Consider the following 25,204-nt stretch of genomic DNA (forward strand, 5'->3'; position numbering starts at 1 on the left):
CTCACTGGGAAGAAAAAAAAAACTTTTTTGTATCGGAGGAATCAACAGCCGCCATCTTGACGCGGCTCAGAATCGGGATTTCGGGGGGAGCATTAATTTTGAAAACCTACCGGAGCAATCCAGACCGGACTCAAATGGCTTTTTGTCGCAGAAAATCGTTGCGTTAGTCAATCCGACGGGTCTTTAGAGAAACGCGAGGGTGAAATAGGCTTTTGTCGTCTCGAATGCTCACTGTATATTTGATTTCCCTTTTAGAGAGCGCCGCTTCTCGCCGTATCCCTGTGCCGAGACGCTCGTTTACCGGGGAGACAGCGGTTATAAAAATGATTCACCTCATAGAAAATATTTTTTGAATTTTGTTCTTTTTATTTATTACAAAGGCATAATTTATTGTTGCTTATTTTTACGACAAAAAAAATGATTCCGGGCGGTCGCGAAGCCGACTGTTTACAAAGAAAGGGATTCACTCACGCTGCTTGTAATATTTTATGATTGATTTTTTAATGCATCCATCTTAATCTAAAATATTTTTTGGACGTAATTATTGGGGATAATTATGTGGGTGTTGGGTGTTGGATTATCATGGGGTGATCTTCGGTGGCGAAGCGTGGCGCTGTTGCCTTTCTTTTGATTCGTTTCTCGCCGGACAGCAATCCGCCAGTCTTCCAAGCTTTTTTTCAGCCTCCCTGTGTGAAAGCGTAATAAAAGTTGACAGTCTTTGCAAGGCGTTTTTTTCTGCGACCGCAAAGTGTTTTTTCCATCTTTACTACTGATCAATGACAACCAGGATGGCTGATAATCTGCTGGATGTTGGACCTCCTACTGCAAAGCGACCCAAGCTTAACTCGCCCCTCTCAGGATCAGATGGCCCAGGTAAGGATGTTGACATATCTTGCACCCTGAGTGACAGGTTGACTACTGCTGCAGATTGCTCACATTTAGTTTTTGCTCAAAGAAGTACGATGTATTATAATCCTCTAGTCTTTTTTAAGTTTTGAGTACTTTGAACTCTGTATTGTCCATATGATTCCTCACCTTGTTCTATGTGGCCTGTCATCAGATTGAATGAAGTCACAGCGGCTCTGGATGTCTGAGTCTAGACTAGAGTGTCATCTGAGGACACAGATGGTTTACAGAATGATAGCTTTTTAATTTAATAAACGAATGAAATGAAATTTTAAAGTTTGAAATGACACATGTAATTTGTCATCCGATTTGAATAAAGAGCCAGAAAGATGTTAAAATGCAGTACATTTCTGTAATGTCCACGTCCACAACTTTGGATAAATAATCTCTCTAGACGTCAATTTTCTTAAATATGGACAGAGAACACACCTTCAGAATATGTTTGCTAATGTTAAACACTATATAATCGTCAGAATAGAGTCAAAGCCCTTGTTGAATTACTTCGTTGGTGGATCTCAGAAACATAAAGTACAGTCTCGAGTTGACTTGTTCCACCAGAAGGAACTTCTACTCCACTGAATGCGGTTTCACTGCTGTCTTGGGTTAGAGTGGACATCCTTACCATCTTTACATTTATGTGAAGCTGATAGTGAGTTATTTGCAGTTTAAGTTTAATAAGTTGTTAAAAAATATAAAAATTCATGCATGTTGGCTGAATGGTTTGGGTCTAATTAAGTTGACCTCTAATGCCTGGATAATTAAAAATGTTTTTGATAATATTTTTGAAGGATGCATACTTACCATTGTTGTTATTTTTTGTCATGGAAAAATACAGAAATCTGGACATGCACCTAAATAGTGTTTTTTGGCTTGTGTTCCCCAAAGAACCAAATTTCGCATAATTGTAATTATATGTTGGCTTTTTTATATATATAATTAGACATATTCACTCTTAAGAATTTCACTTCATTGTCCTTAAACTTGAAATGGTTAACTGGAGGTGGGATCATGTTTGAGGTTTATTGCTATACAGAGACTTTTAAAAATCTACATAGTGTTTATGTTTTCTACCCTTTGGCTTTTTTCAGATCTTGTTTCACTGTTTGACTTGGAAAATGACCTTCCTGATGAGCTCATCCCAAATGGAGACTTGTCTCACATGGGGTTTCCCTCCAGTGGCCCAGGTGGCGCTGGGGCTCCTGCCCTCAACTCTGCCATCCCTGATGCAGCAGCCAACCACAAGCAGCTGTCTGAACTACTGCGACCAGGAAGCTCATCCATCCTGGGATCAACACAACAGGGGAGCATGGGGAGCAACCAGCTTGGACCTGTTCTGGGTAAAAGTCCTCTTGGACATGGCTCTCCAAACCATCAGTCTCCACAACCTCAGAAAGGTCCTTCTGCGACAGGACAAGGCAATGGCTTTAACCAAGCATTAATGAACAGTGGACAAGGCCACGGAGTGATGGGCCAAGCAGGGCAGGTACTGAACGGGGCTCTAGGCACCACGGGCAGAGGACGACCTGGACCTGGGATGCAGTACCAAGGCCAAGGGGCTCATGGGACAGCAGCTGTGGGAGGCAGTGCTCTGCCTGAGGCTCTGACAGCAGGAGGACTGCACATGGGTCCCCATAGTACAATGAACTCACAGCAAGCAGGAAGCATGAACAAGGTAAGATTCAAGGCTCATTTAACCAGTGCCTAATCTATAACTGCTAAAAGTCAAGGTTGATACTTCTGAAGCCCAAAAAATATTGCAGAAAGTCTTACTCTCAAAATTAGCTCCAGACATTGAGGTCAAATGCAACTGAATGAAGACCTATTTCCACGTTATAATTGCTTCAGCTTCTTATTTACCCATTCAAAGTTGTATTTAGAGCGATTCATGCATGTTTCAGTAATCTCTATACTCCTCCTCCTTTCTTTAACAGTGATGCATCTAGGATTCAACAAAGTCACATAGCCGTCAGCGTAGTCTGTCATTGTATTGTTGTGATAACGTTCAGAGGCAGGTGGAAATGGCACCGCAGTTTTCAACCAGAGTGAACTTCTTTATTAGTTGATTTAGATCAATATTACGATATAAAATGTCCAAAATATAAATAATGATCCACAGGTGTCATAAATTATAACTATATAGCATATATATATAGCATATATGTTTTCTTAAATTTTTTGCATTATATGCATCACATGGCAACTAAGGACTAGAAAGTTTTTTTTTGAGAGATAAGCTTTTTGGAAACGAAGGTTGAGCTATTAACTGTTCATTTATTCATACTCTGCAGAGGTACTGTTATTATATCTCACTTTGGTATTTAATGTGGCTGAATGAACTGCAAGAAGGTCCTAGTTTTGACTCCCAAGTGGCGTGGGGTATTTCTGTGCAGAGTTTGCAAGTTTTCCTCAAGTATGGGTGGGGTTCAACAACAAAAAATGCATATGTGTATGATGCACAATACACAGCGCAACAAACAATCATACACAAAACTAACCAAGCCTGACGGGTTGCCCCAGCGGCATTGAAGGATGGGTCAAATGCAGAGGACATTCTAATGAAAAGGCATGAAGATCTACACATTTCTGATGCTTACTTACAAAGTACAAGCTATAAGTGTAATTGTAGCTAATTTGCAGTGATAGACCAATGTATTGGGCCGATATTTGGCCTTCAATCTCCAGTACAGGCTGGTATTTTGTTTTGACTGACCAGCTTCCTAAAGGATACACACAAATCTTTATTTTAAAAGTTTAGTGTGACAAGATGACTGCAAAACATGACTACACAGCTCTCTTAAAGGTTTGTGGGAAAAACTATGTGCATATGTAGTAAATTTAAATAATGTTATTTGGGGAAAATAATCTAAATCTGCCCTTTATATTTTCCTAAAAAAATATCGGCAGTACTGATTGGCCATCAGGTTCTCAGGAATCTAAACTACCAGTATCGGCATCAGTCATGAAAAAAACCCATATCAGTCGATCTCTACTAATTTCCCCTCCACCTCTCTTATGGAGAATAATGTTGGCAGGTTTGCCCAACTTAACACACACACACACAAATTTGGACTTCAAAAGTTGGTTGTTTATTCTTCATTGTCATGATTCAATTGAAAGACCCAATAGAACTGACGGATGTGTCAAATATGCAGAAGACAAATTTTGCTGCATGGACCATAAATTATGTAGTGTCATCTCACAGTAGGTCTCAGCAATGAATTGAATTCATTTGATTAATTCATATTTTTAATGACCGGAGCAGGAGCTGTGTTCGCATTGCCGGCAGTAAGTCAGACCTGTTCCCGGTGCATGTTGGACTCCACCAGGGCTGCCCTTTGTCACCGGTTCTGTTCATTATATTTATGGACAGAATTTCTAGGCGCAGCCAGGGGCCGGAGGGGGTCTGGTTTGGGAACCACAGGATTTCATCTCTGCTGTTTGCGGATGATGTTGTCCTGATGGCTTCATCGAGCCAGGACCTGCAGCAGGCACTGGGGCGGTTTGCAGCCGAGTGTGAAGTGGCTGGGATGAGAATCAGCTCCTCCAAATCCGAGGCCATGGTTCTCGACCGGAAAAAGGTGGTTTGCCCTGTCCGGGTGGGTGGTGAGTCTCTGCCCCAAGTGGAGGAGTTCAAGTATCTCGGGGTCTTGTTCACGAGTGAGGGAAGGATGGAGGGTAAGATTGACAGGCGGATCGGTGCAGCGTCTGCAGTGATGCGGTTGCTGTATTGGTCCGTTGTGGTGAAGAAGGAGCTGAGCTGGAAGGTGAAGCTCTCGATTTACCGGTCAATCTACGTTCCTACCCTCACCTATGGTCATGAGCTCTGGGTAATGACCGAAAGGACAAGGTCGCGGATACTAGCGGCCGAAATGGGTTTCCTCCGCAGAGTGGCTGGGTGCACCCTTAGGGATAGGGTGAGGAGCTCAGTCACACGGGACGAGCTCGGAGTAGAGCCGCTGCTCCTACACATTGAGAGGAGCCAGATGAGGTGGCTTGGGCATCTGCTCAGGATGCCTCCTGGGCGCCTCCCTAGGGAGGTGTTCTGGGCATGTCCCACCGGGAGGAGGCCCCGGGGAAGACCCAGGACACGCTGGAGGGACTATGTCTCTCGGCTGGCCTGGGAACACCTTGGGATCCCACCGGAGGAGCTGGAGGACGTGTCTGGGGTAAGGGAAGTTTGGGAGTCCCTGCTTAGACTGCTGCCCCCGCGACCCGGCTCCGGATAAGCGGAAGAAAATGGATGGATGGATGGATGGATGGATATTTTTAATAATTAAGATTTTGCAATATTTCTAAATTGTGAAATTGAGGATTAAGTTGACGTACTTTGATGGACTTTATTTACAAATTAGGGTTCTGACAAAAAATAATAATAAATAAGCCAATTTTAATTTAAACAATACTAATTGTATTACATCTATACAAATATAATTGAAGGCAGTTTCCAATTTCTTAAATAATAAGATATGGAGCTTTCCCTATTTGAAAGACTAACATTCCCTACTCTGACTTTGATTAAAATTGATTAAAATCATAATTGGAGATAGACTGATATATTAGTACAGGGAGTACTTTGTTGAAATTGGAAAATGTATATCAGATAAAATGTCCCTGACCTGTGGGGTGCCCCAGGGTTCAATCCTGGGACCCCTGCTGTTCAATCTCTACATGCTGCCGTTAGGCCAGTTAATACGCAGCAATAATGTGTCTTACCACAACTATGCAGATGACACTCAGATCTATGTCTCACTAGCAGCAGGTGAATATGTACCAGTGGATTCACTCTGCCACTGCATCCAACAGATCAGTGTGTGGATGCAAAACAACTTTCTTCTGCTAAACTCAGACAAGACTGAAGTCATCATCTTTGGCCCACAGAAACATAGAGAAAGTGTCAGCAGTCACCTCCAGTCTCTCTCTCGAAAACCTTCAAATCAGGCTAGAAATCTAGGGGTAATAATGGACTCAGACTTGAACTTTAACAGCCACATCAAATCAGTAACATCTGCAGCTTTTTACCACCTAAAAATATTGCAAAAATCAAAGGTATACTGTCAAAGCCAGACTTGGAGAGACTTATCCATGCATTTGTCTCCAGTAGGTTAGACTACTGTAACGGCCTGCTCACTGGCCTCTCCAAACGAGCCTTAACACAGCTGCAGTACATCCAGAACGCTGCTGCTCGAGTCCTGACTAGAACCAGGAAGTATGAGCACATAAGTCCTGTGCTCAGGTCTCTGCACTGGCTTCCTGTAGCTCAAAGAATAGACTTTAAAGCAGCTCTGCTTGTGTATAAGTCTCTCCATGGCCTAGCTCCAAAGTATATCTCCGACATGCTAGTGCCATATGAACCATCTCGCAATTTGAGGACTTCAGGGATCAGCCTCCTGCTGGTGCCCAGAGTCAGGACTAAACATGGGGAATCAGCGTTTAAGTTTTATGCAGCTAAAACCTGGAACAGTCTTCCTGAAGATGTGAGACAGGCCTCGACTTTGACAATGTTTAAATCCAGGTTCAAAACGGTTCTGTTTAGCTGTGCATACGACTGAAAGATTTTTATTCTGCACTCTTCTCTTTTAATGTTAATTTTATGATGATTATTTGTGATTATTTATGTTTTGATTTGTGTGATTTTAATGTCTTTCTTATTCTGTAAAGCACTTTGAATTACCTTGCGTACGTTTGTGCTATATAAATAAACTTGCCTTGCCTTGCCTTGCCTTAGTTGACAAGTATATCGGGACCATATTTGAATCTTTTAACCGATTGGCTATCAGTTTTAAATCTCTCGATTTTCTCTGGTAAAGATTCATTCTGTCTTTAGTCTTAAACTTAGAATTGGCAATTCTTTTTGTCAGACAAAAGCATTTCTTTACCTGTTTTAAATGTTGTTACTACTTCCTCAGAAGCGTCAGATGATGACATAGTGATGTGTCTGGTAGGCTTCTTTACATGGTTTTGCCAGGACAGCACTCCATGTGTGTGAAAAGGTGTAAATCACCTTGTCTTGATTTATGCTCCTTGGACATCGTTTGTGGATCTCGATGACCTCTCTGATCCAGCAGTGACATTTGTTGTTTCCAGCACAGATTACACTGACTTAGTCATAAAAATATACCACAAACCCACATACACTGACCAATACTTACTATGAACATCTGAAGACCAAACAGAACCCAAATTTTCAGTACAGCGTTCCCTTGCTATTATTAAATTTTTTTTTAGTACAATTTTGCATGCTTTTTTTTTTTTTTTTTTTTTTTTTTTTTTTTTTATACAGTGTATGAACGCACATTGTGTTCTGTGTCCTGATTGGCTAAGGGAAGTGCCGTGTCTCCTGTACAGTACAGAATGCGTTCAGTCAAATTTACATAAATGTTCGATGCTTGCAGTGTGGCTCTGAAACACCGGGGTGTCAATAATGCGTCGGATGCCTCTAGTTGGACGCCTTTGCATTTGAGGGCAGACACCTCCGACGCGCGTCTTGGATGCTCTGGACGCACGTCATCTTGTTGCGTGTCCTCAGTGTCCATTGCGGTCTCTGCGAGTGCCTTAAGATGTTTTGTTTTCCCTGTGTTCTTGTGAACGCTACAGACCAGGTTGAGAGAGTGACTTTAGTGTATTTACTACGTAAAAGCCATCAGCGGAGGTGATCAGCTCTGCGGAGGCGTGTCTGTGTTCAACTGGGACTAGCCTTTATGCTAGCCGGTGCAACCGACATAATTAAGTTGTCGCGAGTTTGAGAGAAAAGTGTATAAAGTGTGTAGTGAGGAGTTTTACAGCCTTCAAATATATATAATAATTGTTAAAACAAACCAAAACACTTTTTTATTTCACGGATTTCGTTTTTTGCAGGTTATTTTTGGAACGTAACCCCTGCGATAAACGAGGGAACACTGTAGTACCGTATTTTCTGCACTATAAGGCACATCGGAATATAAGGCGCACCTTCACTGAATGGCCTATTTTAAAACAAACTTCATATATAGGGCGCACCGCATTATAAGGCGCATAGAATATAAACTACTGTAGTATCTGGGGTTGTGTTACGCATCCACGAGATGGAGCTGCGCTAAAGGGAATGTCAACAAAACAGTCAGATAAGTCACTCAGTCAAACTTTATTAATAGAATAAAAGAAAACTTTGTTCTCTCACAAAACAAGTTAATGCATTCACAATATAGTAACTCTCGAAATAGTGCAAAGCAATAACAATAACTCAATGTTGTTCAAACGTTAATGTCCATAGTCACAATATCTCCCAGCCTTGTTTAGTTGTAAACACGTGAAAGAAACACGTAAAGCCTCACTTTTTCAGTTCATTCCTCATTCACGAATCCCTCGAGGTCTTCCTCTTCAGTGTCTGAGTTGAACAGTTGGACGAGCTCATTCAAAGTGCCCGATTCCATCTCGTCAAAATCGCCATTATCCGTGTCGCTGCTGTTGTCTTAACAGTTCAGTGACAATTCCTGCCTTCGTGAAACTCGGACCACAGTTGAGACTGATATATCAGCCCAGGCATCCGCAATCCATTGGCAGATTGTGGCGTATGTCGCCGGCGCTGTCTCCCCGTCTCCCCGTTATATAGCTTTGCATCCTATCGTCGCCGTTAGACTCGCGGTTGCGGACTTTCCAGCAGCGTAACTCCGCGCCCAGTCGTGCTCTCATGTAAATTCAAACGGCGTCTCAAAGCGGAGGCACGGGGCTATCTCAATATTTTACCGTCATTACGGTAATCTGCCTCTGTTGTCCTGAAGGTGACGAATGAGAGCGCGAGGGCTGCGGGGATTTTCACTCATTTATTCGATGCGTAAAAGAAAAAAATACGGATGGATGTGTAAAATAGAAGTAGTTGTGTGAAAAAATGCAGTAAATTCTGATACTTCGTTTGACATGATTTTTATGGCTAAAAAAGAATAAAAGTCTAGGTCTAGGTGAGCTATACTGGCCCATAGTGTGCTCAGTCCTTAAAGGGTTATTACCGCTATTACTTCGGAGACGCCTCCTGACTACGGGTGTCATAATTGACCAATATTGATCCATATATAAGGTGCATCGGATTATAAGGCGCACTGTGGGTTTTTGAGAAAATGAAAGGCTTTTAGGTGCGCCTTATAGTGCGGAAAATACGGTACACAAATTCTCACTGTACAACTAGGCCACCATCATCACCGACACTCTAGACAGGGAGGAGGAGACGCATATACACAACATGCTCAATTCAGTTCAGGTTTATTTATATAGCACATTTAAAACAACTTCAGCTGACCAATATGTAATATAACACGATACATTGTAAATGTTGGTGTTTTATTGTTCTTTTCTTGTCCAGCTATTATTAACTATCATTATCCACAATGGGCAAAATACACAGAGAGCCATGAGAACATCAACATCAATACACCAGTCAAACCACACACCAACTCAATTATTAGTGAAACCAAAGGAGAAAATGCAACCGCAACACAAATGCAACGTAATATATGAGATGCCATGTCTATCATGCAACAAAACACATGTAGGAGAAACGGGAAAATCATTTGGTACATGGAAAAAAGAACATCAAAAAGAGTGTGAAAAAGAAACAGCCAATAGACAAACAAGCAATAAAAGAACAAACAGAGTAGGAAATCTGAAATCACCCATATCTGACCATTGCAAGAGACAAAACCATATCATGGATTGGAACAATGCCGGGGGATCCTCACTGAAAGCAACAAATGCCACCATTGCATCAGAAGGCCATCAAGATCCTCAAACGAGGTCCAAGGAGTTTAAATCGTGACAAGGGAGCATACACCTTATGACACACATGGGATGCAGTCCTGGAGAAGGCGTGGGGGTGCTTAAGCTTCCCCTACTGTCTAGCAAACCCAAGTAAAGAAGCCCACAAAACATGTCACTACGCCATTACATGACACTTCTGAGGAAGGCTACAGGAAGTAGCCAAACATGTAAATCAGGTAGCCAAATGCTCCTGCTTGACAAAAAGAAGCACTATTTCTAAATCTCTCCATTTTGTTTTGGCCGACCTGCTGCCTAAAAACACTTTAGTGTGAGCTGAATTGCACAAAACGTGACTGAAAAGCTTACTCAAATGTTTATGGTAAAAAAGGTTGTGGTTGAGTTTGTAGTAAATTTTAATTGTATAATTTGAGGAAAATAATCAAAATTGACCCTGTATCTCGACCCTAAAAAATATCGTCAAAGCTTATCAGCCGTCGGATTCTAAAAAAATAGCATCGGCCAGGAAATAACCCATCAGTTGAACTTTAATCATGATCATCCAGTGTCATAGCAAAAGACGAACTTAAAATCTGTCAACTGGACAGATCTTTGTAAGAGTGAAGACGTTTCGCTGCTCACCCAACTTCTTCAGTTCTGGTCAGATTGCGGTGGACACTGCCTTATATCTATTTGAAGGGAGGGGCTAACTACACTGAAACTGTAAACGTCTATTGTCTCCAGTTTCAGCTGGAACTACCTTATTCAGCCCTTAACGACCCTGCTATTGTTCTCATTGTTCTGAGTCTGATGGTATGGTGTTATAGATGGGGGAGAGGTTGAAGAAGCGGCTTGGATGAGCAACGAAACATCTTCACTCTTCCAACTATTTGTCCAGTTGACAGATTTTAACTTCGTCTTTTGCTATGGATCAGACCTGGACAACTGAGGGCTTACACAGAGATCATCCAGTGTGTTCAAAAAAATCTATTTAACAAGGCTGGCCTGGTTCATAGACCACTACCATTGGTTGGCACAATTTGCTTTAGTAAGTGGAAACTATACCAATATCCACCATTCTGGCCCAGTGACAAAAATACACATCTTTTTGCACCAAATTTTTTGTTCTGTAAAAACAAAATAAAAATCACAGTACACCCAAACCCCCCCTTGATCTTATAATCCTCCCTAATGTGCATGAATGTGTGTTGCACTATGGGAGCACTAGATAGACCCAAAGTTACATTATGAAGTTATTTTTCAGTAATTCACAAAATTCTTGGTACTTTGGCTGAATAAACGATGCCACAGAAGACATCCCTTATTTTCATATGTTAAAAGTGCTAGCCCCAAAACTACAACAGAGTTGACTTGCATATTAATTTTGGATGTTAATTATTATGTTTGGGTGTTCCTGTGTTGCCCATGTATTCTAACCTTACTCACACCAGATTGATATGTATGCCACAATTGAGTTCTAGACTTCAGTCTGGAGTGGCTCTTGCTGTCACAATAACGCAACAAGCAGAAAAATCAAACATTTGTCAAATCCACATTTCCCATCCACAAATGCAAAGTACTCTAGGGATGCACTGATACTAACTACAGTGATTTCCGTAGAAATTTAAAACTGCTTCTCAAATAAGTATCCTAAGATGAAATAATAATATAATAATCAAACCCCTGTAAAAATAATGCCTGGTATTGGTGAGTACTCAAACTGAAGTACTCATTTTGGGAAAAGTGGCATTGCTAGTAGCCAAGCCACATGGATTCTCGGGAGTTTGTGTACATTTGTGTATATTTTTATTACATTGTCTTGATACACGGGGAAAAGGCACAAGTAAAAAAAAAAACACTGGTCGAATTTACCTGTTGTCCTATTAATTACGTCCAACATTATTAGTGTTCATTGTGGAACTCTGGTACAGCCATAGTCTTTATCTTTACTGATAAAACTAGAAAAAAGTGTGATGTATGTGTAGACAGCCCGATTACCTTGTCTAAACGTCCTGAAAAATCATCTCAATCAAATAGTGGAAACCCTCACTTTATCCAGTCAGATGTTTTTGCAGTTATTTGGTTATGCGATTCGTCAGTTCGATTTCTTATCTCATGACCACCAGCCTGACCCTGACTCCCTTTACATATGCGCAGAGTCATTCAGCATTTAAATACGTCAAAAACATTCAGCTATTGCTTGACCTTCTACTTTCTTTTCCATGCATGAGCATTGCTTATGTGCCCAGGTTTAGGGCCTTAATGAAGATATTGGTCATTTTAGTTGGCAAAAGCTATTGGGCTCTTGTTCTGTAGGTCCAACAGCTTTAGTTGGATACTTTTGCATTTAAGAGCAGATGCTTCGAAGACGTTGACAAAAATTTTGGTAAAGCTTTTCAAAGCTACACGTTGATGCTCAAGACGCGCGGAAGCATTGGACTAGTCTAGACGCTCGTATATGTGTACTTTACATGAAAATGAACATCTTTCATCAACTATTTCCTTTCATTCGCTCAGGACTTCAGAATAGCTTCTTTTAACTTCCCCAAAGCCTGTAGATGCAAAATAATTAAAATTGAGAAAAGCAGAACTGTGAAAATATGTGGTCTGGTTATTGGAAAAAATTGTTGTTGAGATGTAAAACAAATGTTGCTGCTACATAGACAATAGAGCAATAACTGATGCCTGACTGCTCTTTTTAGATGGGGATGCCAGGAAGTCTCTTTGGCCAGCAGTATGGACAAGCTGGGCTTCAGCAGATGGCCCCTACAGGAGTCAATGCCCAACAGCTACAAAACAAAGTGGCACTGTCAAACAACCTCAGCCAGTTTTCTGGAGACCTAAAGGGAACTTCAAATGCACCGAACATGGTGAGTCACATGATATTTTGTTGCAGAATTCTAACTGGAGCTTATTTTGTTTCGTCTTAATGTTAGTTTATTTTGTGTATTTTGCCGCCACAGACACAGCCGCAGGCAGCAGTAGTGGGCGGGGTCCCCGGGGCGGGGCCAACAGCAGATCCAGAGAAACGCAAACTTATCCAGCAGCAGCTGGTTCTGCTGCTTCATGCCCACAAGTGCCAGCGTCGAGAGCAGGCCAACGGAGACATGAGGGCCTGCAGTCTGCCCCACTGCCGCACCATGAAGAACGTCCTCAATCACATGACCCACTGCCAGGCTGGCAAAACTTGCCAAGGTAACGCACTGTAGTCACACTATCATGCGTGAGAGGAGTTTTTGAATATCTAACAGTATCTTTAACCAGTTACAAGTTGATTTACAGAATGATTAATTGGCTTTATGGAGGTTTAAATTGTACATTTATATTTCGAGGTAAAAAAGCTCTGTGGTTAGAGCGGACGTCCAACAACCTTAAAATCGGCGGTTCAAACCGTGGGCAAGACACTTAATTACCTATATATGAATGTGAAGTGTGCCTTAAAGAGGATCCAATGGTGCAGGTTGACATTCTCACCAGTCTACCACAGGATGACTGGCTGCTTTTATCTGTAGTATTTATCAATAAAATAATTATTGTCATAATAAAATATTATGTTTATTATTATTATGCATTTTGTCACAGTGACAATCATATGTTTGTTGTATACACACTTTTGTAAATCAATTGCTCTATAAGAATGTCTTTTTTTTTTTTTTTCTAGTGGCTCATTGTGCATCCTCCAGACAGATTATCTCTCACTGGAAGAACTGTACACGGCAGGACTGCCCTGTGTGTTTACCTCTGAAAAACGCTAGTGACAAAAGAAGTCAACAGGGTTAGTAGCACATATTATTGTGTAGTAATTACAAATGGATTGGTTAAAATGGAGTATGCATTTGTTCAACAATATGGAGCCATCTGCAGGCAGTGCGGGCTTGTTGGTGACATGAGCTCCAGCAGCAGAGGATTCCTTCACAAAGGCTGGGCCTGTAATTTGACACTGGGGGAGGGGCGCTGTGGCTTTACTATCAGTGGGCGGAACCTTTATACACGCTGGTTTCTGATTGGTTAAAAGCTCAATGACGGATTTAAATCCCCATTGTGGTAGCATATGCGCCCAGTAAACACAGGAGGTAATGGTGCATTGCTTTAGAGACTTATTTATATATATATATATATATATATATATATATATATATATAATTTTTTTTTTTTTTGGCCAGAAATTCAGGTGATGTTTGTGAAATTAATGCACTACAGATTTCATATTGTAAATCCAGTGGAGGCAGATTATTTAACATTGAACATCTTAAACATTTGAAAAAGTTTCACTCACTTACATACAGAGCATTGAAAGTATTCAAGCAGATGAGTTTATAACTTTCCACAACCCTGAGACCAGTCAGAGTTTTTCTGTGATGGAAAAGGTAGCATAAATAAGTGCACTTTTTGATTATCAATAAAACAACAATGCTTTCTAACAAAAAGTGCTTTCTAATTAGATACAGTTGGCACACAGCATACTTACTCTGACCTCAAGAGCTACTAATACAGTGTATCTATACTGGGTCAAGACAGTTGTTTGACAGAATCAAGTGAATATTTGAACTGGACAGGACACATGTAGGCAGATGTAGGCAACCGTTTTAACATCTACACCTTTTATGTAAAAAAGTATGGTGTATGGCTAAGAACAGCTAAGAAATGTGTTGAATAAATTGTAGTGACCCGTGAATTGAGGCAGGTAACATAGCGCTGCAGTTCTAATGTAGAAGTTTATTTACCATCAGTATGGGACCCAGCACTCAGACATGAATGCTCAAGACATTGTGATAGTGTTGTCATTCCAGTCTAGTGCAGTCCAGTTTAGCTATGCTGGTCGGAAGTATTATACCTCTGATGACATAGGCCAAGATGACAAGGACTGAGCTGGCAGTGAGTGCCTTCAATAGAGCACAGAAATGGAAGTTCTCTAACAGGTTAATTTTGCTTTTTCTGTAGCTCTGCTTAACTCTCCTGGAGCGAGCTTGCAGAATGCTGTCACAAGTGTGGGCCCTGGTCAGCCCAATGCCACAGCCATCAACAGCGGCTCCACACATATGGACCACAGCTCCATGCAAAAGGCTTTTGATGCCCTCGGTCTGACCTATGGGAACCAGTTGCCTGCTCAGGTTCAGGGCCAAAGCCAAGCCCAGGGGTCGCATAACCCCCAAGCTTCCCAGCATCACAATGTGAACTCTTTAGGTATGTGTTTCTGACAAGTGCGTTTGTTGTGCTTCTGTCATTAAACTTACACAAGCCACCCCCTCTGTATCTCAGGTGCTAATCAGATGAATAAAATGGGAGGAGGCATGGGTGGATCTTCAGAGCAGTCTGGCTTACTCCAAGACTCCAGTCTACCTGCAGCACTCAAGTGAGCCCCTTTAACTCTGTTTTAAGTCTACCAGTTAATAGTGTGTATCTGGTCTTGATGCATTTTTCTCTATAGTCAGCTGATGCCAGATGGGTCTGTAGCTGGAAGTTTGGGAAACTTGCCTGCTGCCACCCCTCTTGTGACGTCTGGAGTTAGAAAGCCTTGGCATGAACATGTCACTCAGGACCTGCGCACCCACCTGGTGCACAAACTGTAAGAGCTTTGACAAAATAACCAAGAACAACATGGGAACTGCTTTCTCTAAATCAGTTTCCTCTGTGCAGTGTACATGCCATCTTCCCCACCCCAGACCCACAAACACTGAGAGACAGGCGGATGGAGAACCTTGTGACATATGCAAGAAAAGTGGAAGGGGATATGTACGAGACTGCGAACAGCAGGGTAACAGTTTATTATTAAAAATGTTGAAAACATGGAAGCTCTTCAAAATATTCTAACACTTTGACTGCTCTGTTTCTGAAGGATGAGTATTACCACTTTCTTGCTGAAAAAATCTACAAAATCCAAAAGGAGCTGGAAGAGAAGAAGCGTCTGAGGTTTCAGAAACAGCCTGGTATGGCTGGTCCTGCTGTTCCTCAGCATCCTGGACTAACTCAACCTAATGGAATGGGTCAGGGGCAGGCCGTCCGTGCTCCCAGTTAGTACACATCTAATCTAAGATTTTATTTAACTTCAATGTGGCAATGAATGTTAATTGTTGTTTGTTTTTTTCCCTCAGATGGACCTGTGCCCATGCCCAACATGCCAAATCAGATGATGAACCGGATGCAAGGACCTCAAGGTGAGATTAAAACATCAGTTCTGTTATTTTTCAAATAAGCCTCAATTCGTATAAGCAGGACTGTGTATTTCATTGAAAAACATTTTAAGTTAATGGCTTTTTTCCCCCAAATTTTGCATTGGTACATACAGTGCTGGCAGAATGTCTGGTTTCATGCTTAAAAACTTTGTCACATCACTGTTTATTTCACGCTGCCCATGCCACATGGGATTTAAACTTTATTAACTATAAATGCATGATGAATTGGAATTCATACACCCTGTGTATTCACAATTATTGAACAAAACAATATGCTTTGCCCCACAGGAATGAACCAGTTTAATATGGCAATGCCAAATACACAGATGTCTCAAGGAGGACACGTTCCTTCTATGAACCATCCACAGCAAATGAACGTGAACTCCGTCCCAATGGTAAGAACTGTCATTGTTTTTATTCCCTGGTGACTTCATATTATTTTTTTAAGTGTTGTTCTAAAGTGTTTCTGTCTCATTTTGGTTATTTTCAGATGAACATGTCTCCAAGAATGACTCAACCTCACGGGATCCTGGGTAATCATCCTAACACTATGGTTGGGCAGCAAGCCAACCCAGGACAGTTTATGTCCCAACAAAGCCAGTTCCCTACCGCACAAGGAGGGTCAATGAATGCAAGCCTGGGTCAAACAATGGCAAAAGCTCCCTCACAGGTGAGTTGACAGTACACGACCCACCAAATTATAATGTAGTATGACAGTATGTAACTACATTTGCTTTTTCAGGTACAAAACTCTAACCTTCCAATAAATGCAATTGGTACCTATGGGACCCCTCTGCCTGGTGGTGCAACAGCCCAGTCCAGCCTCGGTAACACCCCACCCCCTAACGGTTCTGCCGGACTGCAGCCTCAGCAGCAGATGCAACATCACCCCCCAGCATCAGCTCAGATAGCCCCTCAGCCCTCCACACCAGGCTCCACAGGGGGCCCCTCCTCTACTCCAACCCACATCCCAAACCACCTGCCTGGACCACTGTCTGCAGCTGGAACACCATCTGAGCCCGTCCAGCCACTCACTCCACTTCATCCACCCCCTGACCCACCCACCCAGCTACAGCAGCCGCATTCAGCCCAGGCACAGCACCCAAGCACGCCGGTGAGATCATATACACTCTTTAAAAAAAAAACACGCTACATTCATTGGTTCATCTCTATATTAAAATAGTTCTTTCATAATAAGATGTCCCAGGCAGCTGCAAGTGTAGACAGAGTCCACACTCCTGGCTCTGTGGCTGAACTGCCATCCCAGCAGGCCGTACCTGAGATAAGCAGTACTGAACCGAAACCTGAAATAAAACATGAAGAGGGCAACACCACATCCAAGGAGACTGACATAAAAACTGAAGTATGTCACAATTGCTTATCATTTCATTTGACCCATTATTCTACTATATGAATTAATGACTTCCTTTGAAACAGGAGGAAACCAAGCCCCTCTCTGTGAAGAAGGAAGAACCAGAGACAAAAGAGCCAAAGCCAGAACCAATGGAAAGTGAGGAGAAAAAGCCAGATGTAAAGAAAGAACCCAAAGAAGAAGAGGAGAATGAGGCTAGTGGAACCTCGGCAGCCACAACTAACCGTAAAAAAGGTACGCAGAACCATTTGATAGCTTTGGGTAATCTAATAATGTGCTCATCATAGTTATTTTCTATATTCAGTTTTCAAACCAGAAGAACTAAGACAAACTCTGATGCCAACACTGGAGGCTCTGTACAGACAAGACCCAGAGTCCTTACCGTTTCGACAACCTGTAGACCCAATGCTCCTGGGCATTCCTGTACGTCTCCATAATGTTATTAAATTTGGCTAAGTGAAGTGTTTGAATTTTAATGACCCCAAATATTTCTATTATTTTTAGGACTATTTTGACATAATAAAGAATCCTATTGACTTGTCAACCATTAAGCGCAAACTGGACACGGGTCAGTACCAGGAGCCTTGGCAGTATGTGGACGACGTATGGCTCATGTTCAACAATGCATGGCTGTACAACCGTAAGACCTCTCGAGTTTATAAATACTGCACTAAACTGGCAGAAGTGTTTGAGTTAGAGATTGATCCCGTCATGCAGAGCTTGGGCTACTGCTGTGGGCGCAAGGTGGGAAAATGAAATTCTTTTTCAAAACCATTTTGAAGATCAAATTATTGTTGACCTATAAATGTAACATATTTGGATACTGTTCCACAGTACGAGTTTTCACCTCAAACGTTGTGTTGCTACGGCAAACAATTGTGTACCATTTCCAGGGATGGAACTTACTACAGCTACCAAAACAGGTAATGTCGCCAGCAGTTTTAGTCTTGAGTGATTTCTAACGTTTTTCCACGCACTGAAGTATTTTTCTGCAAGGTGCACATACAATATCCTGATCACTTCTCCCCCTGCTGTGTAAAACTTGTTACTGCATTTGGTGTAAACAGGACAAGTCCAGTAGTGACCAAGATGTCAAATCGGTGTCCTAAAGCATTTATTTTCACAATACCCACATTTTATTGTAAAATATACATTTCTGTGGAGGGGTCCTTGTTTCTTTAACTCACTGTTAAAATAGTATCACTGCCTCATCTGTCATGTGTGTTTTATCTGATCAATGTATTTTTGCATGGCATTACCTGTTGTAGCTGTCATTACCTTCATCTCCATGCATGTGACAAAATTGTGATGGGCAGTCATTGTGTATAATTGATGTATAATACAGAAGTGGAAGTTATTAGTCGCAATCACACAATTCTCCATATAGTTTTTGAATATTTTATATTTTTGTCATTTTAAATAAAAAGGTCTGATAAATATTCTAACTTTTACTTAAAGGTACAATATGTTACTTAACTTTTCTGATGAAGAGTGTCTCTGACTTGTCACCAGGAAGATGGTGTTGGTTTATCTGTAATGTTCCACGGTGTATCATTAAATTGGTTTTCAAATTTTTTACACTACAGATTTTTAATAGCTAAAAAATGCCAGAGATTTGACCTGGTTGGTGAGGTGTTTTGCTTGTTTCCATTGGGGATAGACATGTTTAATATTGTGGAACATTCCAGACAAAGCAATAACATCTCCATGGAGACAAGCAAGTAACCGACCCTCCACCCTAAAAGCATTGTGCACCCTACTTTTTCTTTAGCCTTTCCACCTCTGGTAAATTGTGTAGCATGTACCTCCATTTTTTTTCTCTTTGAATGTGGCCATAATTTGTGACTAACCTGTGCCTGTGCTGTTTGCGGTCCATGCTCCGTGGGTTGTTGCTGTGTTCTCCATTCACTCTGCATTGTGCCCCCTGTCCTGCTACTACTGTGTGTGCTGCCCGCAGTTCACCCAAATATGGCCTTATCGCCGACAGGTATCACTTCTGCGAAAAGTGCTTCAATGAGATCCAGGGCAATAGTGTGACCCTGGGGGACGACCCGGCACAACCCCAGACGTAAGGGCCTTCATCTTCACTTTGATTTATTATTTGGGCTCAACAAAAATGTGATCATTTTCTTTTCTGCAGTATGATTGCAAAAGATCAATTTGAAAAGAAGAAAAATGACACGTTAGATGCTGAACCGTGAGTTATTCTTTCTATCTATCCTATTAACAGTACTTTTTGCTCACTACTTTTGCCACTTTTAACTTATTCATACATTTACTTGCAGTTTTGTTGAATGTAAAGACTGTGGCCGGAAGATGCATCAAATTTGTGTGCTGCACTATGATGTCATTTGGCCCACAGGGTTGGTATTGTTTGTACATTTATATATATTTTTTTTATTGTTTACACATTTTGTAGACAGATGTACACATTATATATTTCTAGGTTTATCTGTGACAACTGTCTCAAGAAATCTGGAAAAACAAGAAAGGATAATAAGTTTTCTGCCAAAAGTATGAACAAAAACATTTTTAATTTATTTTTTTGTCACATTAGGCAATGTTATGAATTTGTGGATTTTTTATCTCAAGGGTTGCCATCTACAAGATTAGGTACTTATATTGAAGATCGAGTCAATAAATACTTAAAAAGACAAAACCACCCCGAAGCTGGGGAGGTTTTCGTGCGAGTGGTGGCCAGTTCTGATAAAACGGTTGATGTTAAGCCTGGCATGAAGTCTAGGTAAAGTATTGATTGTGTATTATTTTGTACAACTCATCAACTGAGCTATTTTCCATATAGAGGCAATAGATGTGTTTACTGCAATAACTTTCTTTTTCAGGTTTGTAGATTCAGGTGAAATGGTCGAAGGTTTCCCTTACAGAACCAAAGCACTTTTTGCATTTGAAGAAATAGATGGGGTTGATGTTTGTTTCTTTGGTATGCATGTTCAAGAGTATGGCTCAGAATGTCCCTTTCCAAACACGAGGTAGAACTGTTCAACAAGTTCATGAAGGTGAAATGTGTTTGAGCCAGGACTAATGAATCCTTTTGTTGCAGGCGGGTTTACATTTCATACCTTGACAGTATTCACTTCTTCAAACCGCGTATGTTAAGAACTGCGGTGTACCATGAAATCCTGATAGGTTACCTGGAGTATGTGAAGAAACTAGGGTGAGTTTTTGTATACCAATTATTGCATGCTTGTTTTTTGACAGTGTGTGGTTGGTGTTAAAATGTTTGTGTTTTTAGGTATGTCATGGGTCACATCTGGGCGTGTCCGCCCAGTGAAGGTGATGACTACATCTTTCACTGCCATCCTCCTGATCAGAAGATCCCAAAACCTAAGAGGTTGCAAGAGTGGTACAGAAAAATGCTAGACAAAGCTTTTGCAGAGAGAATTCTTCATGATTATAAGGTACTCCTCTCCCTGGTCTTTGTAATGGCTTAATACAGACAAATGACCAATTGATAATGACACTGCCTATATGGATATTTATCAATGATGTTGTGCGGGATAATTTGGGAAAGAAATAGTAGCTATGTTTGACCTGAACAATGATTTGTGTCTTCAGGATATTTTCAAGCAGGCCACTGAAGATAGGCTGACAAGTGCCAATGAGTTGCCTTATTTTGAGGGTGACTTTTGGCCTAATGTCTTGGAGGAAAGCATTAAGGAGCTGGAGCAAGAGGAAGAGGAAAGGAAAAAGGAAGAGAACACTGCCTCATCTGAGACCATAGAGGTGAAATGAATAAATGAGTATTATGTGTTAACACCCAAGACATTATGCTCAACATTTTCTCATTGTACTTCTAGGGAGCTCACGCTGACAGCAAAAATGGTAAAAAGAAAAACAATAAAAAAACAAACAAAAACAAGAGCAGTGTCAGTAGGGCCAACAAGAAAAAACCTGGCATGCCGAATGTAGCAAACGATCTGTCCCAAAAGCTGTATGCCACAATGGAAAAACATAAAGAGGTAAGAGAAGTATTGACATTTGTGATTACTTTAGTCTCCAACACGTTTCCAAAGCCTTTATTGGGTTAAATGTAAAAATGATTTTCTGCTTTTTGTTCCCATAAGGTATTTTTTGTGATTCACCTTCACGCTGGGCCAGTGATTAACACTCTGCCCCCAATCTCTGACCCGGACCCTCTGATGTCCTGTGACCTGATGGATGGCCGCGATGCCTTTCTGACACTGGCCCGAGACAAACACTGGGAGTTCAGTTCTCTGCGGAGGACCAAATGGAGCACTATGTGCATGTTGGTGGAGCTACACAACCAGGGCCAGGACCGCTTTGTTTACACCTGCAATGAGTGCAAGCACCACGTTGAGACGCGCTGGCACTGCACTGTTTGTGAGGTGGGTTTTCAGATCCAGAAGTGAAACCTTCTCTGTATTTTAGTTTCTTATTGTTCAGTGGTATTCTAACATGTTCTTTTGCCCCTTTTTCCATTAGGACTATGACCTATGCATTAACTGCTACAACACTACCAAACATGAGCACAAGATGGTCAAGTGGGGTCTTGGATTAGATGATGACGGAAACGGCCAGAGTAATGAAGCCTCAAAGAGTCCACAGGAGAGTCGCCGCCTCAGTATCCAGCGATGCATCCAGTCTTTGGTTCACGCCTGCCAGTGCCGTAATGCCAACTGCTCTCTGCCATCCTGCCAGAAGATGAAGAGGGTTGTTCAACACACCAAGGGCTGCAAGCGCAAGACCAATGGTGGCTGTCCTGTGTGCAAGCAGCTAATTGCTTTATGTTGCTACCATGCTAAGCACTGTCAGGAGAACAAGTGTCCTGTGCCTTTCTGTCTGAACATCAAGCAAAAAATATTTCAACAACAGATGCAGCAGAGGTTCCAGCAAGCACAGTTGATGAGGCGGAGAATGGCCACCATGACTGGACGAGGCATGCCCATGCCTTCACCACCTACCTCAGCTGTCCCTGAGGCCCCCAGCTCTGGACAGCAGCCAATCACGCCCCAACCACAGCCCATGCCTAACCAGCCACCACAACAGCAGCTACCACATGCTGCAAACATGGTCCAAGGCTTTCCCAACAATGGACGCATGAGTCAGCCCTCCACACCTGTGTCCCATGGAAAACCTGGCTCCTCTCCTCTGCATCAGCAGCAGTCTCCTCTGCCCAACATGCCACACCAACAGCAGCCGCCGCCGCCGCAGCAGCAGCCGCCGCAGCAGCAGCAGCAGCCTCTGCTCGCAGCGCTGAAGGTCGCCAAGGAGATAGAAATGGTCGCTAAAGCGAGGCAACAGCAGAATTATGCCATGAATGTAATGCCTATGAACCACCCTCGAATGATGGGAGCCATGCCGGGCCAGATGCCGGGCCAGATGCCGGGCCAGATGCAGGGCCAGATGCAGGGCCAGATGCAGGGCCAGATGCAGGGCCAGATGCCGGGCCAGATGCCGGGCCAGATGCCGGGCCAGATGCCGGGCCAGATGCCGGGCCAGATGCCGGGCCAGATGCCGGGCCAGATGCAGGGCCAGATGCCGGGCCAGATGCCGGGCCAGATGCCGGGCCAGATGCCGGGCCAGATGCCGGGCCAGATGCCGGGCCAGATGCCGGGCCAGATGCAGATGATGCAGGGCCCACGTGGTCCTCATGTGATGCAGAACATGCAGCAAGGGCAGTGGGGAATGCAGAATCCCATGCAAGGAGCCCAGGGTGTTCAGACCCAGGTGCCCGGTCCACAGGGTCCCATGAGTGCACAGCAGGCTCCGGGAGGCCCAATGGCCCCACAGGGTCAGCTGATGCAGAGGCCCATGATGCCGCCACAGCAGGGGCTGCAAATGCCTGGGGTCATGAACCCTCAGGGGCCTTCACAGGGAATGACTCCACAGCAGCCGAACATGCCCCGTGGTATGCCTGGGAACTTTGCTCCAAGTGCCCTGCAGGATTTATTGCGCACCCTCAAATCTCCAACGTCACCCCAGCAGCAACGACAAGTCCTTAGTATCCTCAAATCCAACCCCCAACTCATGGCTGCTTTCATCAAACAGAGGACTCTCAAGTACCAGGCCAAGCAGCAGGCTCCTCAGCAGAGCCCTCAGGCCATGATGGGGGCCCAGGTAGGGATGCAGCCCATGGCCAACCAGGTGCAACAGCCAGGAGTGTCTCCTCAGCAGCCCACTCCACAGCAGCTCCCTGGGCCTCAGGGCATGGTGCCCATGGGTCCACAAGGACAAATGATGAATGCTCATCAAAATGGCAACCCTCAAATGTATCGTCAGCAGATGCTCCGCATGCAACAAATGCAGCAGCAGCAGCAGCAGGGGGGCATGCACCAGGCTCATGGTCAGTTTCCTCAACAGCAGTCAGGGCCCAACTATACTCAGCTTCGTATGCAACAGCAAATGGCTGCGCAAGGAGGAGGGCCCATGGGTCAACTGCCACCTACATCCCAAATGGGTCAGCCTGGCATGGGTCCACCTGGCATCGGTCAGCCTACCATGGGTCAGCCTGGCATTGCTATGGACTCCCACCAAAACCTTCTCCAGCAGCGCATGCTTCAGCAGCAACAACAGCAACAAATGCTAAAACAGCAGATGGGCTCTCCAGCCCAGAACAGCGCCATGAGCCCACAGCCCCACATGCTCCCAGGACAGCCCCCCGGAGTTCACTTATCCGGTCAGAACATGGCCAATGCCCTCGGAAATCAAGTACGCTCCCCTGCCCCGGTTCAGTCGCCACGGCCGCCCTCGCAGCAGCCACCACACTCAAGTCCCTCTCCTCGAATACAACCCCAGCCCTCACCTCAACATGGTACCCTTCACTCCAGCTCCCCCCACCCCAGCCTGGCCGGAGCCATGTCAGGCACATTAGAGCAGGGCCACCTCAGCACGCAGGAGCAAAGTGCCATGCTCCCACAACTCAATACACCAAACAGAGGCTTGAGTAATGACATGAGTTTAGGGGGAGACACCACGGGGGACACTCTAGAGAAATTTATTGAAGGGTTGTAGCATTTGGAGACAGAAGCTGGGCCTTGTTCTGTTTTCAACTGAAATATTTTGTATTTGCTCAAGTTGCAAAATGCAAGCAATTAATTGATTAATCAGAGGCCTAGAGACTGTGAACGTTTCCTTCCATCAAATAATGCTTTACTTCCGGAGTGATTAATTGATGCTGTTAAAAATAAGACAACAAAGACACATTTTTGGTTTGACCAGTTCTGAAAGAATTTTGTGTTTTAAATTTTTGTTTAGGTTACGCTATAGACATGTATCAAAACCTTGCACCAAAAATCATTTTAGTGTGTTTTTTTATTTCTATCTTTTTTTTTTTTTTTTTTTTTTTTTTTGAGAAAACTGTAAAGTTATTTGTTCAAAAGGTTTTGCCAGGCTTCAACTTTTCCTCACTTTCCTTCCTGGCTAATTTATTCCGATATGCCATTTTCATGAAGACTGCCTTTGGGAAAGCCTTAATTTCTTTCCTGTTGCAAAGTCTATGGGAGATTATTAACATATTTGTACAGATTTAATAATTATTGCACACACAAACACAATGTGCAGGTGCTCTTCTGCACTGAAACTTGATGTTCACAGGTGCCCGAATGTTGTTTTTCTACTGGTCCTTCCCAGTATTTGTCTTGAAATAGTAAATGGCTGTGTTTTTTCAAAAAGCTTTTGCCTGTGGTGGGAATTACCTGTTTGACTGCTGATTTCTTTCAGTTTTTTGCCTTTTTCTCTTGCATTAAACTTGAATTGATAATGAACTGTTCTCAAATGTAAATTATGCAGCTAGACAGTACTGTAAATATGATGAAAATAAGAAAGAATCACTGTACAAAGTCACTAATGTCTCATTTCGTACTTATTTACCATATTGTTAAATAAACCTGTGTGCCACTGAATGTGTTGCTGCTTCGTGGTGGTTCCATAGTATTGCCCTTGCGTGTATTATACAGTCAATGATCAAACCGCCGATGTATGATTAGAGATTATTTTGGCTAATTCTTTCTCGTAACGGATTTTGTCAGGCGATATTTGGACACCTATG

The 25,204-nt window shown here is 42.8% G+C and overlaps 1 protein-coding gene across 2 annotated transcripts; it reads left to right on the forward strand.

Annotated features, from left to right (window-relative positions):
* On the forward strand, window positions 1–25,058 carry LOC117375098 (CREB-binding protein-like). Of its 2 annotated transcripts, none has more exons than XM_055223563.1 (31): window positions 1–873; window positions 1,995–2,578; window positions 12,333–12,500; window positions 12,594–12,825; window positions 13,292–13,405; window positions 14,572–14,814; window positions 14,890–14,983; window positions 15,059–15,196; window positions 15,268–15,385; window positions 15,467–15,641; window positions 15,723–15,785; window positions 16,092–16,198; window positions 16,294–16,473; window positions 16,546–16,917; window positions 17,002–17,166; window positions 17,241–17,409; window positions 17,480–17,598; window positions 17,680–17,919; window positions 18,010–18,098; window positions 19,133–19,243; window positions 19,316–19,372; window positions 19,461–19,538; window positions 19,622–19,689; window positions 19,768–19,918; window positions 20,019–20,165; window positions 20,237–20,350; window positions 20,429–20,594; window positions 20,752–20,919; window positions 20,994–21,155; window positions 21,261–21,542; window positions 21,640–25,058. In XM_055223563.1, exons 1-31 carry the CDS (start codon window positions 777–779, stop codon window positions 24,166–24,168), a joined length of 7,500 nt encoding a protein of 2,499 aa, XP_055079538.1. In that variant the 5' UTR covers window positions 1–776; the 3' UTR covers window positions 24,169–25,058. The 2 variants fall into 2 exon arrangements, with proteins under 2 accessions (XP_055079538.1, XP_055079539.1); XM_055223564.1 differs by having other exon boundaries at window positions 12–873; window positions 19,163–19,243.
* The last annotated feature ends 146 nt before the right edge of the window (window positions 25,059–25,204 follow it).

The sequence above is a fragment of the Periophthalmus magnuspinnatus genome, chromosome 8 (genome assembly GCF_009829125.3).
Source record: "Periophthalmus magnuspinnatus isolate fPerMag1 chromosome 8, fPerMag1.2.pri, whole genome shotgun sequence".
Taxonomy (NCBI): domain Eukaryota; kingdom Metazoa; phylum Chordata; class Actinopteri; order Gobiiformes; family Gobiidae; genus Periophthalmus; species Periophthalmus magnuspinnatus.

Coding starts and splice junctions, on each gene's coding strand:
- LOC117375098 (XM_055223563.1), top strand. CDS start 777: ATGACAACCAGGATGGCTGATAATCTGCTGGATGTTGGACCTCCTACT. Junction 15,386..15,466: donor ACGAGACTGCGAACAGCAGG/GTAACAGTTTAT, acceptor CTGTTTCTGAAG/GATGAGTATTACCACTTTCT. Junction 19,690..19,767: donor TAATAAGTTTTCTGCCAAAA/GTATGAACAAAA, acceptor TTTTATCTCAAG/GGTTGCCATCTACAAGATTA.